At 58.2% G+C, this 18293-nt stretch overlaps 1 protein-coding gene across 2 annotated transcripts; it reads left to right on the top strand.

Moving 5' to 3' along the window:
- Positions 1–1670: 1670 nt before the first annotated feature.
- GRK6 (G protein-coupled receptor kinase 6) lies at positions 1671–17632 on the top strand. 2 transcript variants are annotated; one of them, XM_042790279.1, is made up of 16 exons: positions 1671–1805; positions 4997–5092; positions 7801–7913; positions 8237–8314; positions 8573–8673; positions 9966–10058; positions 10377–10440; positions 11090–11230; positions 11898–12088; positions 12902–12939; positions 13077–13166; positions 13255–13463; positions 13744–13881; positions 14123–14260; positions 14421–14555; positions 16112–17632. In XM_042790279.1, exons 1-16 carry the CDS (start codon positions 1754–1756, stop codon positions 16160–16162), a joined length of 1728 nt encoding a protein of 575 aa, XP_042646213.1. In that variant the 5' UTR covers positions 1671–1753; the 3' UTR covers positions 16163–17632. The 2 variants fall into 2 exon arrangements, with proteins under 2 accessions (XP_042646213.1, XP_042646215.1); XM_042790281.1 differs by having other exon boundaries at positions 1691–1805; positions 15363–17632.
- The last annotated feature ends 661 nt before the right edge of the window (positions 17633–18293 follow it).

Genomic DNA, 18293 nt, shown 5'->3' with positions numbered 1-18293 from the left:
AGCCGCATCTCCTTCGCAGAGCTAAAAAAGCAGAGTCTTGGTTCCACCACCTGGGCTGCCTTCAGCTCTGTTGGGGACACCAGGACCCCTCTGGACACTCTTGCTGCTCCAGCAGCACACGGTGGTCGATGACTCTTGCTGGTGGTAGGAACAGTGCTGCAAAACGCCAGCCGGGAGGAAACCAGAAGTAGCAACATAAGGGTTAAGTGTGCAAATGCATGGAAACAAACTCATTGCATTTGAAGCTGAAAATAAATATGTGCCACCTTTAAAAGGAAAGCAGCTCTAAAAGAAGAAAGCTCACAATGTGAGCTCATCCCTCATAGCACAGTGACACAGGAGATCACCTCCAAGGTATGGCAGAGCAAAGCATCCTCCTCCCTGTTATCACTGTGGGTTTGTAATCAGAAGATGGGACGCCTGATCTCCAGCAGATGCTGAAGGACATGGCAAACCACAGCCAGTACCGATTGCTTAGAATAATTTGTGTTATTATCAGCCTTGCTACAGCCTGAGGACATGAACCCCTTCACTCCCGCTCGCTAGCATGGCGCAGCCGAGCTGTGCTTGGGGGCCCAGGCTGGTCCCCACCAGCAGGTCACCATTAACAAAAGCTGGTGGAGGGATCTGCCCACCACCACATGTTCCCCCCTGCCCTGGCCACCACCAGCCCCGCACCGGGGACAGCCCCGCTGCCACCAGCTGCTGCACGCAAAGCAGTAAGGAGGCATCACCCACGGTCTGGAGCCAGTGATGGCAGCTGATGGAAGGCAGAGGTGATGTCTGCACCCAAAAGCAGGGCAGGCACAGCTTGCTAACGGGCAAGAGGGTTAACGAGCGATTTTACACCTAAGAACCAAGAAGCTGGGGTCAGCCCCAGCAAGATGAGCCTGGCTGTGCTGCACCCCGTCACTGACAAGGGCATCAGGGGATGAGGAAACCACAACCCTCCACCGCAGCCGGGAGACCAGGCGCAGCAGCAGAGCTTGCGTCACCCGCCCCACAATGCAGGGATTGACCAACACCAGGCACACGGGTGCTTGGGAGACTTTATTGATGCCATCGCGAATTTAGGGCCAGGCTGAAAAAGATGGAGAAGGCTCCCCTAAACACGTAACTACTGTTAACTGGCGCGCAGAACACCCCAGTAGCGGTTCCGCCGACCCACAGCCCCGGACAGGACCCAGACTAGACAACCCCCGCCCAGGCGCTCCCTTATAAAGAGCCGCTCGGCCCCACCCCCTACGGAACGCCCCTATCACGACCCACGCTGCAGCAGAGTGGCAACTCCCCACCCAATCAGATGCCGCAGAAGGAGGGTCTCTCCCTGTGGTGGGCGCCGTTGATATTCGCCCAATCCGTTCCCGGAGCGGCGGCTTTTCTCTCTGAGTGACACCTCTTCCTCCAATCAGCATCCGTCTTCTCTTCCCGGCAGGGCTTCGCCAATGGCCGCCGAATGACGCGCGCTTCCCCCTCCCCGCCCCGCCCTCCCCACACCTCCGCCCGCCGAGGGCCCAATAGGAAGGCAGCGGCAAGGCGGAGGGGGCGAGGCTTCCTGAGGGGGTTGGGCCAATAGGAGCGCGGCGCGGGAGGAGCGTGGGCAGGCATTGGCGGGCTAGGTGCTGGTGGGCGGGGTGCAGCGCGGCGGCGGCGGCGGCGGCGGCGGGGGGAGGCGGCGGCGGCGGGTCGGGGACCGAGCGACGGGGAGCGGCGCGGAGCCGGGCGGGAGGTGGCGGCGGCGCCGCCCGGGCCCATGGAGCTGGAGAACATCGTCGCCAACACCGTCCTCCTCAAGGCCCGCGAAGGTGAGCGGCGGCGCCAGGCGGACGCCGATGCCTGGAGCCGGGGTGGCGGTGGGGCAGGCGGCCTCGGGGCGGCCCGGCCGCGGAGCGAGCCCGGCGCTCGGGAGGCGCCGGCCAGCGGGTGGCCCGAGCGGGGTCCGCTCCCCTGGGCGGCGGGGGTCTGTCCCCGGGACTCGGCCGCGGGCTGTCCCTCCCGGGGGTCAGGGCCTTGGCTGCGCCGCCGGCAGCGGGGAGGTAACGGGGCAGGGGCCGGACACGGGCCACCCCAAAGCAGCCGGCTCGAACCGAAGTCCCGGCGCGGGGTGCCGCTCCACGCCCCGTTGCCGTGCTGCCTCCGGGGGGTGTGGAGCTCCCCCGGGGTGGTCTCGCTGCCTCTCGGTGTGGAAACTGCCCGACAGCCCCCGCTTGCCTCCCGCCCGTGCTGGCAGCCCCCTCCAGAGACCGCTCCTGCCCCTCTGGCTGGGGGGAAAAGCAGCTTGAGGAGAAAAAGTTGATTTCAGGCTGCTAAACTGCTGCTTCCCACACAAGGGCCCATCCCGAAACTGCGGCCGTGAGCCCCACCCCTCTACCACCTTCACACCAACTCTGGCCGCTGGTTTGCTTGGTGCCAGCGGCTTTGCTGTGGGGCCACAAACCTGCTGCTTCAAGGGTCACGGCTGAATTCCAGGGTCTAGGTGTGGGATGCAGCCTGCCTGCAGCAGGGCTGCCCTGAAGGGACAGGGGAGCTGTGCAGAGAAGCCTCAGGATGGCTTAAGGAGAGAGCCGGGAAGTCAGTCACACAGGAGCCTGGTCCTTTGCTGAGAAGATTTGATTCAGCCAGGCGTGGGGGAGTTCATTAGATCATGTAAAGTGGTGGGGAAATACAGTCCCTCCTGGCCCACGGTGTGCAGCTGGCCAGACCAAGTCATTCTGGAGCCTGAGGGGCCCACCGAAATCCAGTTAGAGGGCTTTGGAGATTAGATTTGTAAGAGCAACTAAATTAAATTCACGTGGGCAGAAGCATTTTTTGAGCCGCTTGAAAATCAGGCTTTGTGTAGGTGCTTCAGGCGCGGTGACTGTGGTGGACCATGACATTATGGTTCATAATGGCAAGGTTTGGTGTACAACCAAATCCAGACAAAACCAAACAGTGGCATTTGGGACTTGACAACACAAGGCCCTGCTTCACACAGAGTGAATGACCAGGAGACTGGCTGCTGTTGTGCCTTCTGCAGAGCGGAGTTTGGGCGCTGATGCAGAGCGAGGTGTCGGACGGCCTCCGCGGTGCTTCCCGGTGCTCCCCCGGTGCCTCCCCCTCAGCAGATGACGGGCAGTTTGGCTGCAGGCAGATATGATCCACCGGCACGCTTGTGCCAGACAGTTCCTGGCTTGCGAGAGCCGTGGGTGGCTGTGCCACCTGTCCACAGCTTTCCCACCCTTGGCTGGGTGGCTGTGGTGGTCACTGGGGTGAGCTCTGGCAGCCTGTGTGACAGGGCAGAGCCGCTTTGCTAGCCATGTTCAGCAGCACCAGGTGTTTTGCCCCAGCGCGGCGTTTTTGAGAACCCCCTGGTCTGGCGTGGGAGTGCAGGGCTGAGATCACCCTGGACGTGCCAGGGGGGCTGCTGACAGCCATCTTCAGCTGCTGCCATAGGATGACCATACTCTATGCTTCCTTGTTTCCTTCAAACTCTTCTAGTAGGGTTTGGCCCAGGCAAAGTGAAGGATCCTTCCCCTGTTGTCCTCCATGCCTGCTGGCCTCTGGCAGAGGGACAACAGACCAGCTTTGAGCTACTACCAAGCCCTGAAGCTCCCAGGGTGGAGGTGGCCCACCTCTTGCCCCATCCCCAAAATGGGGGTGCTGGGAGGTTGGTGTGCAGGAGGCAAGTTCCCTGCTGGGTTGTTTGCTGTGGCACCGTGAGGGTGGGGAGAACCCTGTGTGAAGGGCTCTGGAGCCTCCTCTCAAAGCGAACAACTTGAGGAAATGGAAGCTGCCCGTCCTCGTCCTCCGGGTGCTGTGGGGCATTGCTCTGCCTTTCCTTGAGCATGCTTGGGGTAAGGATGGTTTGTCCTCTCGTGCCCTCGCTTTGTTGCCCCCGTCCATTTCCTTGCCACAAGCAGTGGCTGACAAGAAGGTGTCTGTGCTGCCGGTTTCTTCCACCCCTGCTTACCCTTGAGTCACTTCCTTCCTGAGTTTGTACAATCATGCAGCCCAGCCGCTGGTGCAGGGCAGATGTAGCGCAGCGACCCACAGTGTGCCCGGGGCTCAGACCTGGGGTGGGCCTGCAGAAGGTCCCGTCCCACCTGCCTGTCCAACCAAGGGCTCCTGCAGCCTGGGGAGCTGGATGCCCCAGGGACCGAGCCTGGGATTTGGGGCTGAATTGCATCCACAGTGGAGGAAAGTGTTATGAAAGTGTTTCTCAAGAGCTGATAAATGATGTTCAAACAAAACACCCCCCCCCCCAACCGCCCCCGATTTCAGAAAGCCATGCCTTTGGCCCAACTCGGCAGGGTGGTTTAATGTATTTCCAAAGGGAGGTGGGAGATGATGTGTTTGTTGGCACCAGGCTGGGGGAAGGCAATTCCTGGAGGTTGGCCGATCCCAGCAATCAGCCCTACAAGTAGTTCAGTACTTAGTGCTTGCACTTGCTATGATGTAAATTTTTTGGTCTATCTAGAAGCTTTCCCACCCTGTCCTACAGCACTGGGCATTTACTCCAGCAACTGAAGTTGGAATAATACCTGTTTCTTGGATCTTGCTTTTCTGAGGCTGGCTTATCTCTGGAGAAAGGTGGGAGTGTCCCCACTTCACAGGTGGGAAACTGAAGTGATGAGCCCCGGGCGATGCAGTGAGTTGTCTGTGTAGCTGGGATTAGAGCAGGAATTCCTGTCTCCCAGCTTCATGTCCTCCCTCTGAGAGCCCCTCCCTGGAGTAAGCAATCAGTCTGGAATGAGTAGGTGGCATGAACATCATCCTTGCTACAGCAGGAAGAGCTTCGTGCTGAGCAAGGCTTGGCCTCAAGAGGTGATTAGTTATGCAGAGGTCCTGAGGACAGGCCTGGGAGCCAAGAACTCGTGCAGGCATAGTGTAACCTGTGGCTGTAGGCACTCCTGCCCTGATTCTCTCATCTTAAATGTGAGTTAACTGAGTTGTCCAGGTAAAAGGTCTTCATATTCTTGACTGGGAGTTTGTTCAGCCCATTTTGTGTGCCCTGCAGGTGGTGGCGGAAACCGAAAAGGCAAGAGTAAGAAATGGCGCCAGATGCTGCAGTTTCCCCACATCAGCCTCTGCGAGGATCTTCGACAAACCCTCGGTGAGATGTGGCGGTTGGCGGGAGCTGATCAACGCCTGGGCTCCGCTCTGGAGCGGGGCTGGGCCGGTGGGTGAGCATGTGTGGGTGTCGTGCACCCAAAATTGAGTGGTGCGAGGGTCAGGGATGTGTAATGGGACACGTGTTGGCCAAAGCCTGGTCAGGATCACTCAGAGCTCAGGGTGCGGGGGAGAAACGATAGGTAGGTAAGTCACAGCTGCGTGGCGCTCACCCAGGTAATGCCTGTTGATGTACAGACACACCTGCTAGACTGTGATGAGCTTCACTAGAGATATGCCACCTTCTCTGTGCAAACAGACCTGCTTGGTGTTGCAGAGTTTTGAAGCACCGCTCTGGGGTGCCTTTACATAAATTACAAAGGTCCTGCTAACGTCCTCTGGACTCCCTGTCTGGGATTCAGCCCTGCTCTGCAGACCTCGGCTTCTAACACTAATGCAGCAGCTTTTCTCGGGCAAAACTGGGTTCTTGCTGTGCAGTACGGATAAGAATTGTACAGTTGGGCAGGGCTTGGCCTGTCATTTTAATACTGCACTTTGTACTCTTCGTGGTTTTAATGTTGTTTGTGCAGCAGGCTTGGTCCTGAGATCATGTGAAATTGTTTTGGGGCACGAAGGGTGGGAATGCTCTGCTTCTTGGGAAGGGGAGAGCTTGTTTAAGTTGTCACTCCAGATTCAGCTGCCAGCTGGAGAATGGCACAGCACTGGTCTTGTTTCGGAGCAGTGTCACTGGGCTGAGTGGGTTTGGGAGGTTTCTACAGCTCCGGTCCCAATTCCACCCTGCCCAGACTTTCCAGGTCCTGGCAGCCCCAAGGAGAGACGTGTCTCCCTTTGAGGGTGCATGGGACTGTAGCACTTGGAATAACTCAAACTCCATCATGCACACTGCAATCTCCAAGCTCACAACAGCCTAGTTCTGCTGCTGTGCACACCGTGCACCACCTCCCGGGGCTGGCTTCGCAGCCAAGTGTAGTCAGATAGGGACTCTACCCTTGGATTTGCTGCAGACTGCCTCTCTGGAGCAAGTTCTGAGTACCAAACACAGCTCTGGCATGGACTCTCCTTGCAGCTCCCGTCTTGGCCATCCCAACTCCTATCAGCTTTTCTGACTTGTGTGCCCTCAGCAGAGGTTTCCCTCAGCTGATGCCCATCCTCTGCCTGCCGCCACCCTTCCCATGGGTATCATGACATGTTTTCCAGCACCGAACTTCACCTTTCTTATGCTGCCTGTTTGCCAGTGGTGAGTGCTGGTGGTCTGTCTGTCTCTGCTGTCCCACTGTCCAGGACAGTGACCTTGTGAAGCTTTGGGAGGTAAGTCCCTCCCAGCCACTGGCTGTCACCACCTGCGTCCCCACTTCCCCGTGGGGAGGCATGCAAGAAGTGCTTCTGGCCCAGGTGGCGACCACCTTGGTTTCCCCATGGGAAAGATGACCCCATTCCTTGTGCTTGGGTCACTCTTTGGCTGGAGTGGTTTTGTTTTCCCCTTGCAACCTGCTTAGAAAGGGATTTCTTTCCTATTCCAAGAGGCTTGGCAGCACTGTGGGCATGGTGGGCTGGTTGCCCACTGCAGAATTAAGCTTTGTGTGCCCTGACCACAGGGAGCAACCTTGTGCGAGCCTGGGGAGCAGTGAGGGCAGCCAAAAGCTTCTGATCTGGCCGGCAGCAAACTCTCATCCTCCCCAGCTGAAGGGAACTCCTTCCCCTGCAGACACAAGGAAACCGGCCGGGGCAGCAGAGCTGGCGAGGTGGCCTCCTCCCCCACCGCAGCCCGGCCGACTTGGAGCTCTCGTGCACCCTCAGGAAGCCGCAGCTTCCTCGAGAGAAACTGCCTAGCAGGGAGGGGAAGGCCGGCACTACCCAGCGCCGGGGAGTGCTGGGAGATCCCCTTCGAGCCAGTGGATGGAATCCACATCTGCAGCCCTCGGTGGCAATGGCTGTAACAGAAATCTGTTCTGGCCCGTGATCAGACAGCGTCTTATGAGTAGAAGGAGAAGGGGAACAAGCAGAGAACTGGAAGCGCTCTGGATAGTCAAAAGGGTTTGTGCCTGAGCTGCCAGACTTCAGAGAAGAGTAAGGAGGAATTAGCAGGGAAGCTGAGCTCCAGAGGGCAGTAAGAGTTGACGTACAAGCGAGTGGCTGTCCCATGGAGTGGGGGTGTTTAACTGCTGCGTGCAGCATTAACAGGACATCTGTGTGAAATGGTGCCTCCCCTCTTGATGCTGCTGCTTCCAGCATGGCCTTTGGGAGTATGAGTGGTTTGTAAGAGTCATCAGAGCAACTCTTGGCCTGGAAGATCTGCATCAAAATAAGCTCGGTGTGTTCCTCAAGTTCCAAGGAAAGTTGTGTGTCTGGAGTAGTCAGCTGATCTCTGTGGGGAGTGGATTGAGAAGAGAGCCTCCAGGCGAGCAGGAGACACAAAGGTCCCTTGCTAGAAACGAGAGGGGCAGGCCGTACAGAACAGCAGGTCAAACCTCTTTCACAGAAGAAGGTCTTCCATAGGGGAATGTAAAAGCTCAGTCATGCCTCTTGTCCTCACTGAGTGCCCTTCACTCTCCTGGAACTCTCAGGCTGGGGGGACCTGTGAGCAGCCAGCTCACGAGTCACAAGCCCCTCCACTGCTGCCTGTGGCCGGGGCGGTGGGATGTGGCTGCTTGTTCGGGGATTGGCAGCAAGTGATCTTCTCCACATTTGCAGAGCGGGACTACCACAGCCTGTGCGAGAAGCAGCCCATCGGGCACATGCTCTTTCGGCAGTTCTGCGAGACACGACCTGAGCTGTCACGCTGCGTCAAGTTCCTGGATGCCGTGGTAAGAGCAAAGCCTGTCAGGCTTTGTTGGGGGAGGTGGGGATGCTCTTGGTGCCCTGGGCGCAAACCGCTTGGCCCTGGGTGCTCCAGCAGTTGCCAGGTACTTCTGAGCACATAGGGTTTTCCTGAAGGGAAAACCTGTGAGTTGCAGTTTTTCCAAGATAGGGCTGGGCCTCTGCTTGGGGAGCTGTTTGCTGGAGATCTGGTTTTCCAGGAAAACATGGGAAACCTTGGGCAGAGGGTGCTGCTGCTCTGCAGCTGTTTCTCAGTAGAAAGGCTCGGTGTCTGGCTGGACCTGCTCCTCATGCTGTTTGCTCTGTGCAGGCAGGGTACGAAGTGGCTCCAGATGAGAAGCGGAAGGAATGCGGGCAGCACCTGATTGAAAAGTACTTGAAGCCAAACGTGAGTAAGAGGGTTGTGTTTGCTGCCTGCAATGGTATGGCAGTTGGAAAGCTGACAACTGTCACTGCCCATGTCCTGCCACAGCAAACGTGCTGGGCAGGATGGTGAGGGCAGAGTACAGAGCCACCCCACCACCTCATAAGCAACGGTTACTGGCCCTAAAGCAGATGGGCACCTGTGTGGTGTTTGTGTGGTCTTCTTCCTGGGAGGATCCTTGTACTCTGCTTCCTATGTGTGCCTCCATCCCTTTGTCCCCAGAGTGAGGACCATGTGCCTGAAGTCCCCTCACAGCTGGTGGATGCCTGTTGTGAGAGGCTGGAGCAGGAACCTTCCAAGGAGCTCTTCAAGGAATCCACTAAGTAAGTTGGAGGGCTGGGGTCTGCCTTCAGGTTGCACCATGGCACGGGGTAGATGCTGCAGCTAACTGGCCTTGTCCCTTGTGGTCCTGTCCTCCAGGAGAGTGAGGGCTGGTGCTAAGGATGGGCCCTGGGGAGTTTTGGGCTAGTGGTTTGCAGTGCAGCTATGGGAAAGGAAATGCAAAGAGCTCCCGTGGGCTCTGGGAGCCACAAGCTGCTGCAGAAACCCCTGTCACTCCCCTCAGTCTGCCGTGGGTCTGAGTTGCTGTTTGGGAAGAGCCCGTTTCAGCAAGCCCCAGCATCTGGCCATGCTGTTCCTAGTCTTGTGCCTGGCTCTCGTAGGCAGCTGTAGAGCAGAGCTGGCAGCTGCAGTCCCAGTGCCAGCTGTGCTCTCCCGCTGGCCGCAGATGTGGCCGTTGTGGTTAGGGTACACTGGCTGTTGCTGCAGGGATCTCGGGTCACTTCTGTTCCCATCTCAGAAGCAGGGCTGAGGTCCTGGCTCCGGGTGCAGAGCGGAAGCTGTTAGGCAAACCAGGCCTACGGCCTCCACCCCTCCCTGAACAGTAGCTGGAGCACGTTGCCTAATCGAGTGCAGGGCTGTGGCAATGGGCTTGCTGCAGTCTTCTGGGGAGCGTTAGCTCTGTGTGTGGTAACTGGTGTCACTGTCTGAATGCAGAGCCTCCGGGCTGGGCCCTGCCTGCTCTTGGCAAGCTCTGAAAGGGGCAGAGCCCGTCCGCTTCTCCTTGATGCATGTCTCCAGTCTAGACACTATGTCTAAGGCTCTTTACTCTGCTGGGCAGCCCTGGCACTGGTCTCCAAGGCAGTTAGCTCTCTCGAGCAGGATCCCCTGTGGCCTTTTGTGCTGGATATTCATCTGAAACTGAACAGCTCAGCGCCTGGTGCTGAACATTGCTAGCAGCTTTCGGCAGCTGATTACACCCTTGTGCGTGCATTTGCCCTGTGAGCAGAGGGGCAATTGCAGAGTCCCGTTGTCCCCCTTTGTCCCACAGCCTGGGCTGGTGCTGGAAGGCCACAATTAGCAGTGTCAGCCCCGTCCCAGGGCGCTGTGTTTGTCACAGTGGTACCTCCAACGCACCTTCCTTTTGCATCAGGCTTGGCATGGAGGGGGCCTTTCTTGGCCAGGGCTACGTGGGTGATTCAGCACCAGGCTGGATGAGGGGATGGCAAAGTAAATGGGTTCTCGGGGCTGCTCACCTCCTCTTTCCTTGGACCACTGGCTTTTTCCACAGCTGTGATCAGCTCTCAGGAACCTTGCTGGCTCTGCTCTCTTGTAGGCTTATCCACGACTACCTGAGTGTGGCTCCCTTTGCCGACTACCTCGACAGCTTGTACTTCAACCGCTTCCTGCAGTGGAAATGGCTGGAACGGTAACGCTCCCCAGCACTGCTGGGAGACCTGCACCCCCCTTGCACAAGCTACCTGAGGGGTCCCCTGGGCTCCTCCCCATGTCAGGCCCCAGCAGGAGCCAAGGGTCTGGCCTTTATCTGCTCTTGCTCTCCTTCAGAGCCCTTTATTGGCACCATCAGCAGCCCCAGCCTTGCTTGCCTCGTAGAGGAGCAAGGTCTGCTTGAGCAGGGGTTTTGGGGTGAGCCACAGTCTCTCAGACAGGTGCATGGGAGTGGTTTGGGCTTCAGCCCCTGCACTCTCCCTGCTCCCATCTCACTCCAGCTCCCTTTCCCTCACAGGCAGCCAGTGACCAAAAACACTTTCCGCCAATACCGTGTGCTGGGCAAGGGTGGTTTTGGGGAGGTGAGTGACCACCATTTCCTCTGCATTCGGGATACCAGGCAGCCACCATTGCCTGCTGCCAGCTGCAAACCTGGGTTGGCCATCAGGGTGCCACAAGCTGCTCCGGCACCTGGAGGCATGTCCTGCTGGCTGGGTGGGTTGTGGGGTCTCTGCGCTGGGCACTGCTGTGCTCTGGGAATTGCATGATCTGGCAGTTCCCCTCTGAGGGGCAGGAGCTCTCCTCTTGCCAGGCACTGGAGGTGTGGGGGGTGTTGTGGAAGGTAGGTGGCACATGCCCTGTGGTGCATAGTGCCTCCTGGGCAGAGAGTCAGGTCTGTTCCCCATGTCTTGGCAGGGGAAACCACACTCTTGAAAACTGTCACTGTCAGGCTTCCTTCTGTTTCTGGAGTGGCCTTCTGTCTTCCCAGGCACCAGCCATGGTGCTGCTACAGGTGGCAGGGGCATTGCAGCCCTCTGCTGCTTATCTGTGACATCTGGAGATGTCACTGCTCCCTGTGTCCTTGCTTTGACAACAGGCTTCACGCTAGCCTCAGAGTGAGGCAGGGACAGGGACAACTTTGCCTTCCCATGCCTCTTCCTGAGAGCAGAACCTAGACCCCCCACCCTGGAAACAGCAGCAGGAGGATGCTGACCCTTGTCCCCCCTCCAGGTTTGTGCCTGCCAAGTGCGTGCCACAGGGAAGATGTACGCCTGCAAGAAGCTGGAGAAGAAACGGATCAAAAAGCGGAAGGGGGAGGCCATGGCCCTGAATGAGAAACAGATCCTGGAAAAAGTGAACAGTAGGTTTGTAGTAAGTACATAGGAATTGCTCTCACTTTGCTGCGGTGGTTGATTCTTCCTGCAACCAGCCGGCCCGGCACCTCTGTGCTCCTCACCCAGCGTGACGAGGCAAGAGCAGGCCCTGCCCATGGGGTAGGGTCCTGGTGGCTGCAGATCTCTTTGGCAGGATGTCCTGCTGCCTCCACAAGATGCTGTAAATGCTACCAGAGTCAGGCGCAAACACCTTTCTGGTCTCACAGGCACTGTCTTAACCTCTGGGGCACAAGAAAGCAGTGAGAACTGTCAATCCAGACAGCCAAGTGGGAAAAAGCCTAGCCATGAGCTACGTGACAGAGAGCTCTCTCCCTGGCTACACTGAGGTGTGGACAGCGTGAAACCTCCCCTTACGGAGGATTCATCAGATGCTGCCCTGAGGTTGCTGTTGGGTGCTGCTTGCTCTGGAGGGTAGCAGTTCTGTCTCAGGGAAATAGTCCTCCCTGTCTGAGGAAAGCTGGGGGGTATGCAGGGGCTGCTGGGCACTTCCATGTCCTCCCTGGGTTTGCACAGTTCCTCCTCTGCTGGCAAAGGCCCGGTCCTGCTGCCTGAGTGGCTGCTTGGGTGACAAAATGCCCATCAGAGTGTGCGCACCTCCCTCTTCCAGCTGTGTCTTCTAACAGCCTTTCTGCCCTGAATTGCAGGTGAGCTTAGCCTATGCATATGAAACTAAAGATGCTCTCTGCCTAGTGCTGACCCTCATGAATGGAGGGGACCTCAAGTTCCATATCTACCACATGGGAGAGGCTGGCTTCGAGGAGCCCCGGGCAGCTTTCTATGCTGCCGAGATCTGCTGTGGCCTCGAGGACTTGCACCAGGAGAGGATAGTGTACAGGTGCGCGCTGCCTGGCCGCTGCTGGGAGACCTCATATGGGCTGCAGAAGCAAGAGGGTTCCTGCTGCTCTTACTAGCCCAGCTGGGTCTGTCTGCTCAAGAAAATAAGCTCAGGCTTGAAAACAGCACAGAGCTGGGTGAGAGGGGATCAGGAACAGAAAGCTGATCTTATGGGAGAGATGGGAGAGCTCTTAGCTTGGCTTCCTCATGCTGGTAAATGATCTCCAAGAACGGGATGTGATCATGCTGTAAATGCCTCGGGGCAGGCACTCGGGTGCTTAACTCCCCAGGCAGTATTGACACTAGAACAAAGGAGGGTAAGCTGCCCCTGTATGCACAAGACTGAGAGTTGGGCAGGAGGGAGAACAAGCTGATTGTATGACTGTACTCAGCGAGTTGTGTGATGCAGTGTTGGGGACAGCATGACTAAACACCGGGCTGGAAAGTCCCTTCTAGTCCTACCCGGTGCCTTACCCTGGGGCAGGGTAAGCAGAAGCATCATCTGCTCCTCTCTCACATGGCCTGCCCCATAGTGAGTTCTGCACCTGCAAAGGGGGAATCAGCCACAGGCTCACTGCTTCCTTGCAGAGAGAGGGTTGAAGGCTGTTATGTCCTGCCTGTCTGCCCAGGACAGGAGAGGAGAGCTTGCAGGGCTAGCTCCAGGACAGGGGATGAGGGGAAAGTTATCTGTGTGCCTGAGGCAGGGGCGTTGCATCCTTCTGCTGCTTATGTGTGAATTCTTGAGATGTCAGTGTTGCTTGTGTCCTTTGCTTTGACAACGGGCTTCTTGGTAATCAAGACTCTTCCTTCCTAGGGACCTGAAGCCAGAGAACATATTGCTGGATGACCACGGTGAGTGCAGGGTCAAGAGGAACCCTGGGACTGAGTCCTCTCTTCCTCTGCTTGAACCAGGGTTGCTCTGTGTTCTTGGCAGCTTCAAATGTTGTCCCTTGACCTTGTCCTGTTAACTTGCCCCCTCCTCTGTGCAGGTCACATCCGTATCTCAGACCTGGGGCTAGCCGTGCACGTGCCAGAGGGCCAAACAATCAAGGGTCGGGTGGGGACGGTTGGCTATATGGGTAAGTGGCCCTGATTTACTCAAAAAGTGGTCTCTGACAGCACACGTGCTCTCCCTGCCCTCATACATCCCTCACCCCTGCTATGTAGCTCCAGAGGTGGTGAAGAATGAGCGCTACACATTCAGCCCAGACTGGTGGGCTCTGGGCTGCCTGGTGTATGAGATGATCGAGGGACAGTCCCCCTTCCAGCAGCGCAAGAAGAAGATCAAGCGGGAGGAGGTGGAGCGGTTGGTGAAGGAAGTTCAGGAGGAATACTCAGAGAAGTTCTCGCCCTGTGCCCGCTCCCTCTGCACCATGGTACGAGTGTGCATCCCTGTCCTTTTGCTCCCACCACCTCTTTGGACGCAGCAGGAGAACATTGAGGCTGCTCCCTGTAGGGGTGCTGGTGGCAGCCAGGTTCCCTTGTCTTTGATAAGGCACCGCAGGAGGGCCCAGAGTGCCTTAACTCCTCGCTCTCCAAGCTGCCTAGCAGGCCCGTGCCATCCCTAGAGACATACTGCAGGAGCTCAGCCAGCCTCGGGGCTGCTCCTGCCCGAAACACCCTCTGCCCGGGGCACTGATTTCCTTTGTGTTGCAGCTCCTGTGCAAAGACCCTCTGGAGCGCCTGGGGTGCCGAGGAGCTGGGGCCAAGGAAGTGAAGGAGCACCCTCTCTTTAAGCACCTCAACTTCAGGAGGCTGGAAGCGGGCATGCTGGACCCCCCCTTCAAGCCAGATGTAAGTTCCTGTCTGTATCCTGACCTCTTCAATCAGTGGTGCTGTCAAGGGAAGCAAGAGTAGTTCACTTGAGGAGATGGGGCACATCCCCTCCCCTCTTCTTTCTGGAGCCTGGCAGAACTGGTCAATTCAGCTCTGGGCTGCAGGGAGAGGGGGCCTAGGCTTGGCCACGGGCCATGGGTGTTTAAGGTGGTGGCATCATTGTGGAGCTTGGCATTAGAGCAATCTTTGTGCTGTTTAGCCCCAGGCCATCTACTGCAAGGATGTTCTGGACATCGAGCAGTTCTCCACGGTGAAAGGGGTGGAGCTGGAGCCCACAGACAATGACTTCTACCAGAAGTTTGCTACGGGAAGTGTGCCCATTCCTTGGCAGAATGAGGTAGGTTTGCAGGACAGGTCCTTGCTCCTGCTTGTGCCCACCATGGCTGCATGCAGTGTCCCACAGGGTTCGTGCTGTCCCTGCGGCTCTTGCTCTCTGCCGGGCCCTCAGTGACAGGCTTTGTGTGGCAGTTGCTTCAGCCATCTTTGTCTTCTTCCAGATGATCGAGACAGAGTGTTTTAAGGAGCTGAATGTCTTTAGCACAGATGGCACAGTGCCCTCAGACCTAGACTGGAAAGGGCAGCCTTCTCCACAGCCCAAAAAAGGATTACTCCAGCGCTTATTCAGCAGACAGGTAAGTGTTTGCCCAGTGTTTCCTCCCCAGCAAGTCCTCTAGCAGCACTGAGTCTGCTCCTGCCTGTGGCAGGCAGATCTGGCAGGGAGGTGAGCATGAGGAGGGGGAAGCAGGTAAACTCTCCCCCTCTGCCGGGTGGCCAGACCTCAGGGCTCTCAGAGGAACCCACACACAAGGCTGCAGGGAGCCAGCCCTCTCCTGGCTGGCGTTCCCCATGCTGGGAAAGTCAAGGGGGCTGGGATGGAGTGTCCTGGCTAAACGTGCTGCAGTCACACAGGGAGAGGGATGTAGTTGAAAGCACTAAAATAGCAAGTCTGCTCACTTCCTACATGAGTAATACCATCCCTGAAGGAGACCTTGCTCTTGGAATGGGCTCCTGGGCTCCCCAGAGCATTTCTGCGAGGCCTTGAGCAGACAGAGAGAGCAGTGCTTTCGAGGGATGAGGAGAACGGAAACGTCTTGCAGCTGCTATGGGCTTGCTTGCCTGCCTGTCTCCTCTGCCCAGAACAGTCTTTGCCTTCTTTCCAGGACTGGCAAAGTCTGGGCTGCTGCCTCTCAACAGCTGCTTGCAGCTGTGGGACTCGAGTGTAGTTGGCTCAAGACACACTCTCAGCCACCCGGTGCTGAGTCCTGCTTCCCCAACGAGTTCCCAGTTGTGCTTCACTGTTCAGTGGGCTGCCCTAGCCAGAGCCAGCTCTGGGCTGGGATACCCAGCCCTTCCCAAGGCAGGCAGGACCTGCCGGAGGATGGGCAGCTGCCTGCAGCAGGGGTTGAGCTGTGATTTGCCACGTGTTTTCTGTTTTCCAGAGGTGAGCAGTCTCTCCTGGCTGCTCTGCTCAGGGAAATGCCCGGTGGCCCACGGACATGGCAAGATCTGGGAAAGAGGAGTGTTGTCCTTCAGTGCCTAACCCCTTCCCCCAGCAGAGCAGAAGCTGCTTTTTGTTCTAACTGCCCCCTGAGCCACTAATCCCGCTTCCCTGCTCTCGCTGCCTTTGTGGGGGAGGCCTTCCCCCTCAGCTTGAGCCAAAGCTGCCCCTGCACCGCCGCTGCTGGGAGCTCCGCTCCCAGGGGGCTGTGTGGAGTTTCCTTCACTCCTCCCTTCGGATGTCTGGGACGCACAGAAGGGTTGAGAAACCACGAAGTGTTTCGCATTGCCCTGTGCTCAGACTCCCGTTCTAGCAAAAAGGGCTTCAGCTGCTTCTGCGGCCGGCTGAGCCCTGAGCAGGGCAGATTGTCTGTGCTGGCACTGAGCTGTCTCCCTGGGTGGCTGTAGTCCACAGAGCCCATCTTCCTCCCAGCTTCTGAGCTAGTCAGCTGCGTGCTCACCAGTCTGTCTGCCAGGAGCTGAACCCCCAGATGCAGCTTGACTGTTTCTCTGCAGACTGGGGGTCCCCTCCAGCCCCTTGCCTCCATGTAGCACTCCCACACGCAGGCTGGGGGGGGCCTGGCCCTTCCCTGCCCGAGGGCAGCTGCAGGCTGGGTTGTGTGACCGTGCTCACCCTCTGCTTGCTGTGCTCCTCTCTCCCTCCTCCCTCTCCTTGCCCTTCTGACTTCAGGACTGTTGTGGAAACTGCAGCGACAGCGAGGAAGAGCCCACCCGGCTGTAGAGCACAGCTTGTTCTCCAGCCCCTGGGACCCCTCTTGCCTCTCCGGGTGCCCAGCAGAACAACAGCCCAGCCTGAAGGACAAGGTAGCAGCGGCCCCACAAGGTGGATTTGTTTACAGCTTTACGTGTCTTTATTTGAAGACTATGAGGATGGCTCCAGGGCTGGCAGCAGCTCGCAGCTGGGGCTGAGGTGCCATGGGCAAGCCCTTGTCCCTGAGGCAGACCTGGACGCTTCTCAGTCTGCCGCTTGGGATCGTGCTGCTGCTGCCCACCAGCTGCCTCTCCCTCCCCGGGCCCAGGGTGGGAGGGAGGGATTGTGCTGGTGTGGGCCAAGGCCAGGCCGGAGCAGCTCTGCTGACACATTCCATGGTGCCAAAGCGGCACTGCAGGTTTGGTGTATATTTATATATGTTGGTCTGTACATATCACATGTCGGTTTTTAATCTATAGGTGGGGGTTTGCACTGCCCCCACCCTGTCAGAGGCACAAATGTCCTCCTATGGGGGGAGCGACCGTCCCAGCTTTGTACCAGGGAGTCCTGGGCAGAGGCCTTCTGTGCCTTGAGGTGCCTAAAGCATCTTTCCTGGACCTTTCTGGCCGTGCTGAGGCGTCCCTGGCTCCAGCGGAGTCCATTGCTCAGCCCCGAGGCACAGGAAACTGCTGTGCCAAAAGCGTCTACCATTGCATCCTGGCAGCAGAGCGTCACTGCCTCATCCTTGCTTCCCTGTCTGCCGGAGCCTGCTTCCTCCTGCTTCCTCCTGCCTCGTCTCGCACATGCTGCCAGCTCCAGGGAGCTGATCCCGGCCCCCTCTCCAGACCGGCGGCAGGCTGCCTGCGGCACAGCGGGACCCGGCTGCTCCCACAGCACCTGCTCGGAAAGTACCTGCTGCTGGGTCCGAAGGATTGGTCTGCCCCCCGGCGTGGTGCAGGATGGTCCCAGCACACTCCCCCCAGCTCTGGACCAGACATCTGGGGGTGCTGAGGTCCCCGGGCCCAGCTGGGTGTCCGAGAAGCAGACACGTAAAGGACCCTGCTCTTGGAGAGCAAAGCTGTGGTAAAGGGAATGTCCCTTCCCGGGGTCATGCTGTGAGCTGTGACCCAAGAGCGGGCCGGGACCAGCCAGCCTGATGCACCGGCTTCGTGTGCGACCCCAAGGTCCTGGGGAGCCAGCACAGCTCCTGTGCCCAAGCGCAGGAGTGGAGTGGCTGGAGCCCTGCGTGTTCCTGGGGAGCAGTGTAGGGCCCAACCCACCTCCCTGTTCTGCTTGTCCTGTCCCCTCTTGTTCACACTCATCCCAGCTGTGTCCCAAGCAATAATTCGTCTCTGTGTGTGTGTATGTACGCACGCGTGTGCGTGCTGCTGCCTCATGCTCATTCTGAGCCAGGCCCCCCAGGGGGGCTGAGCACCTACTCGGACCTGTGGTATCATTTGCTTGCCTTGCACTAAAGTTGGAGAGTATTTAAATTTTTAACCTTTCGTTAAGCGTAAGATTCGTCGTGCCTTGTATTGCTGTCGTGTCAAGGCCGGCCCGTTCTGGGCCGTGGAGGGTTGGTGGCTGTAAGGAGGAGAGGAGCAGGGACGCCCCCCCCCTCCCCGTTCCTGGGCTGGCATGAGCTCTGCTCGTGCTCCTGTCCTGCAGGGAAGGGCTGGGGCTGCCCCCTGGGGACCACGGGTGGCCTTTGGTGGCTTCTGCTGGGTGGTTTGGGTTGGTGCAGGGGTGTGACCGGTACGAGGCCTTGTGCTGTTGGGGTGCTCGGGTCTGTTCCGGTCCCCTTCGGGTCATGTCCCCCTGCTCCCCTCCACCCTCAGCACCACCCTTCCTGGGTTGTTAGGAGTGTGCTGTGGGGCTGGGGACAGTCCTGCTCCCCCGCATTGGGGGGGCAGAATGTGCAGAGGGGGCCTTTGTGCTAGCACGGAACAACTGCCCCTTTAGCCCAAGGGACAGACCCTGGAAGGGGGGGGGGGACAGGGTATGAGCAGGGTTAGGGTCACGACAGTCACTCTGGGAGTGTACAAAGCGGGGCAGCCTGGTCAGGGTGGATGCAGGGTGGGTTTGGGGTCCAGGGCTGGCGGCAGCATCGGCAGCCTCGTGCACAGCGCGGGGGGGCCACACGCAGCTGCACAGGGATGAG

Source organism: Tyto alba, unplaced genomic scaffold (assembly GCF_018691265.1).
Source record: "Tyto alba isolate M040663 unplaced genomic scaffold, T.alba_DEE_v4.0 Super-Scaffold_17, whole genome shotgun sequence".
Classification (NCBI taxonomy): domain Eukaryota; kingdom Metazoa; phylum Chordata; class Aves; order Strigiformes; family Tytonidae; genus Tyto; species Tyto alba.
This window is presented reverse-complemented; position numbering and strand designations above follow the sequence as displayed.

Excerpts from the sequence above, each read along its gene's own strand:
- GRK6 (XM_042790279.1), top strand. The coding sequence starts at position 1,754 with ATGGAGCTGGAGAACATCGTCGCCAACACCGTCCTCCTCAAGGCCCGC. Across the intron at positions 8,674-9,965 it reads CTCTTCAAGGAATCCACTAA|GCTTATCCACGACTACCTGA; the intron begins GTAAGTTGGAGG and ends GCTCTCTTGTAG. Across the intron at positions 10,059-10,376 it reads CAGTGGAAATGGCTGGAACG|GCAGCCAGTGACCAAAAACA; the intron begins GTAACGCTCCCC and ends TTTCCCTCACAG.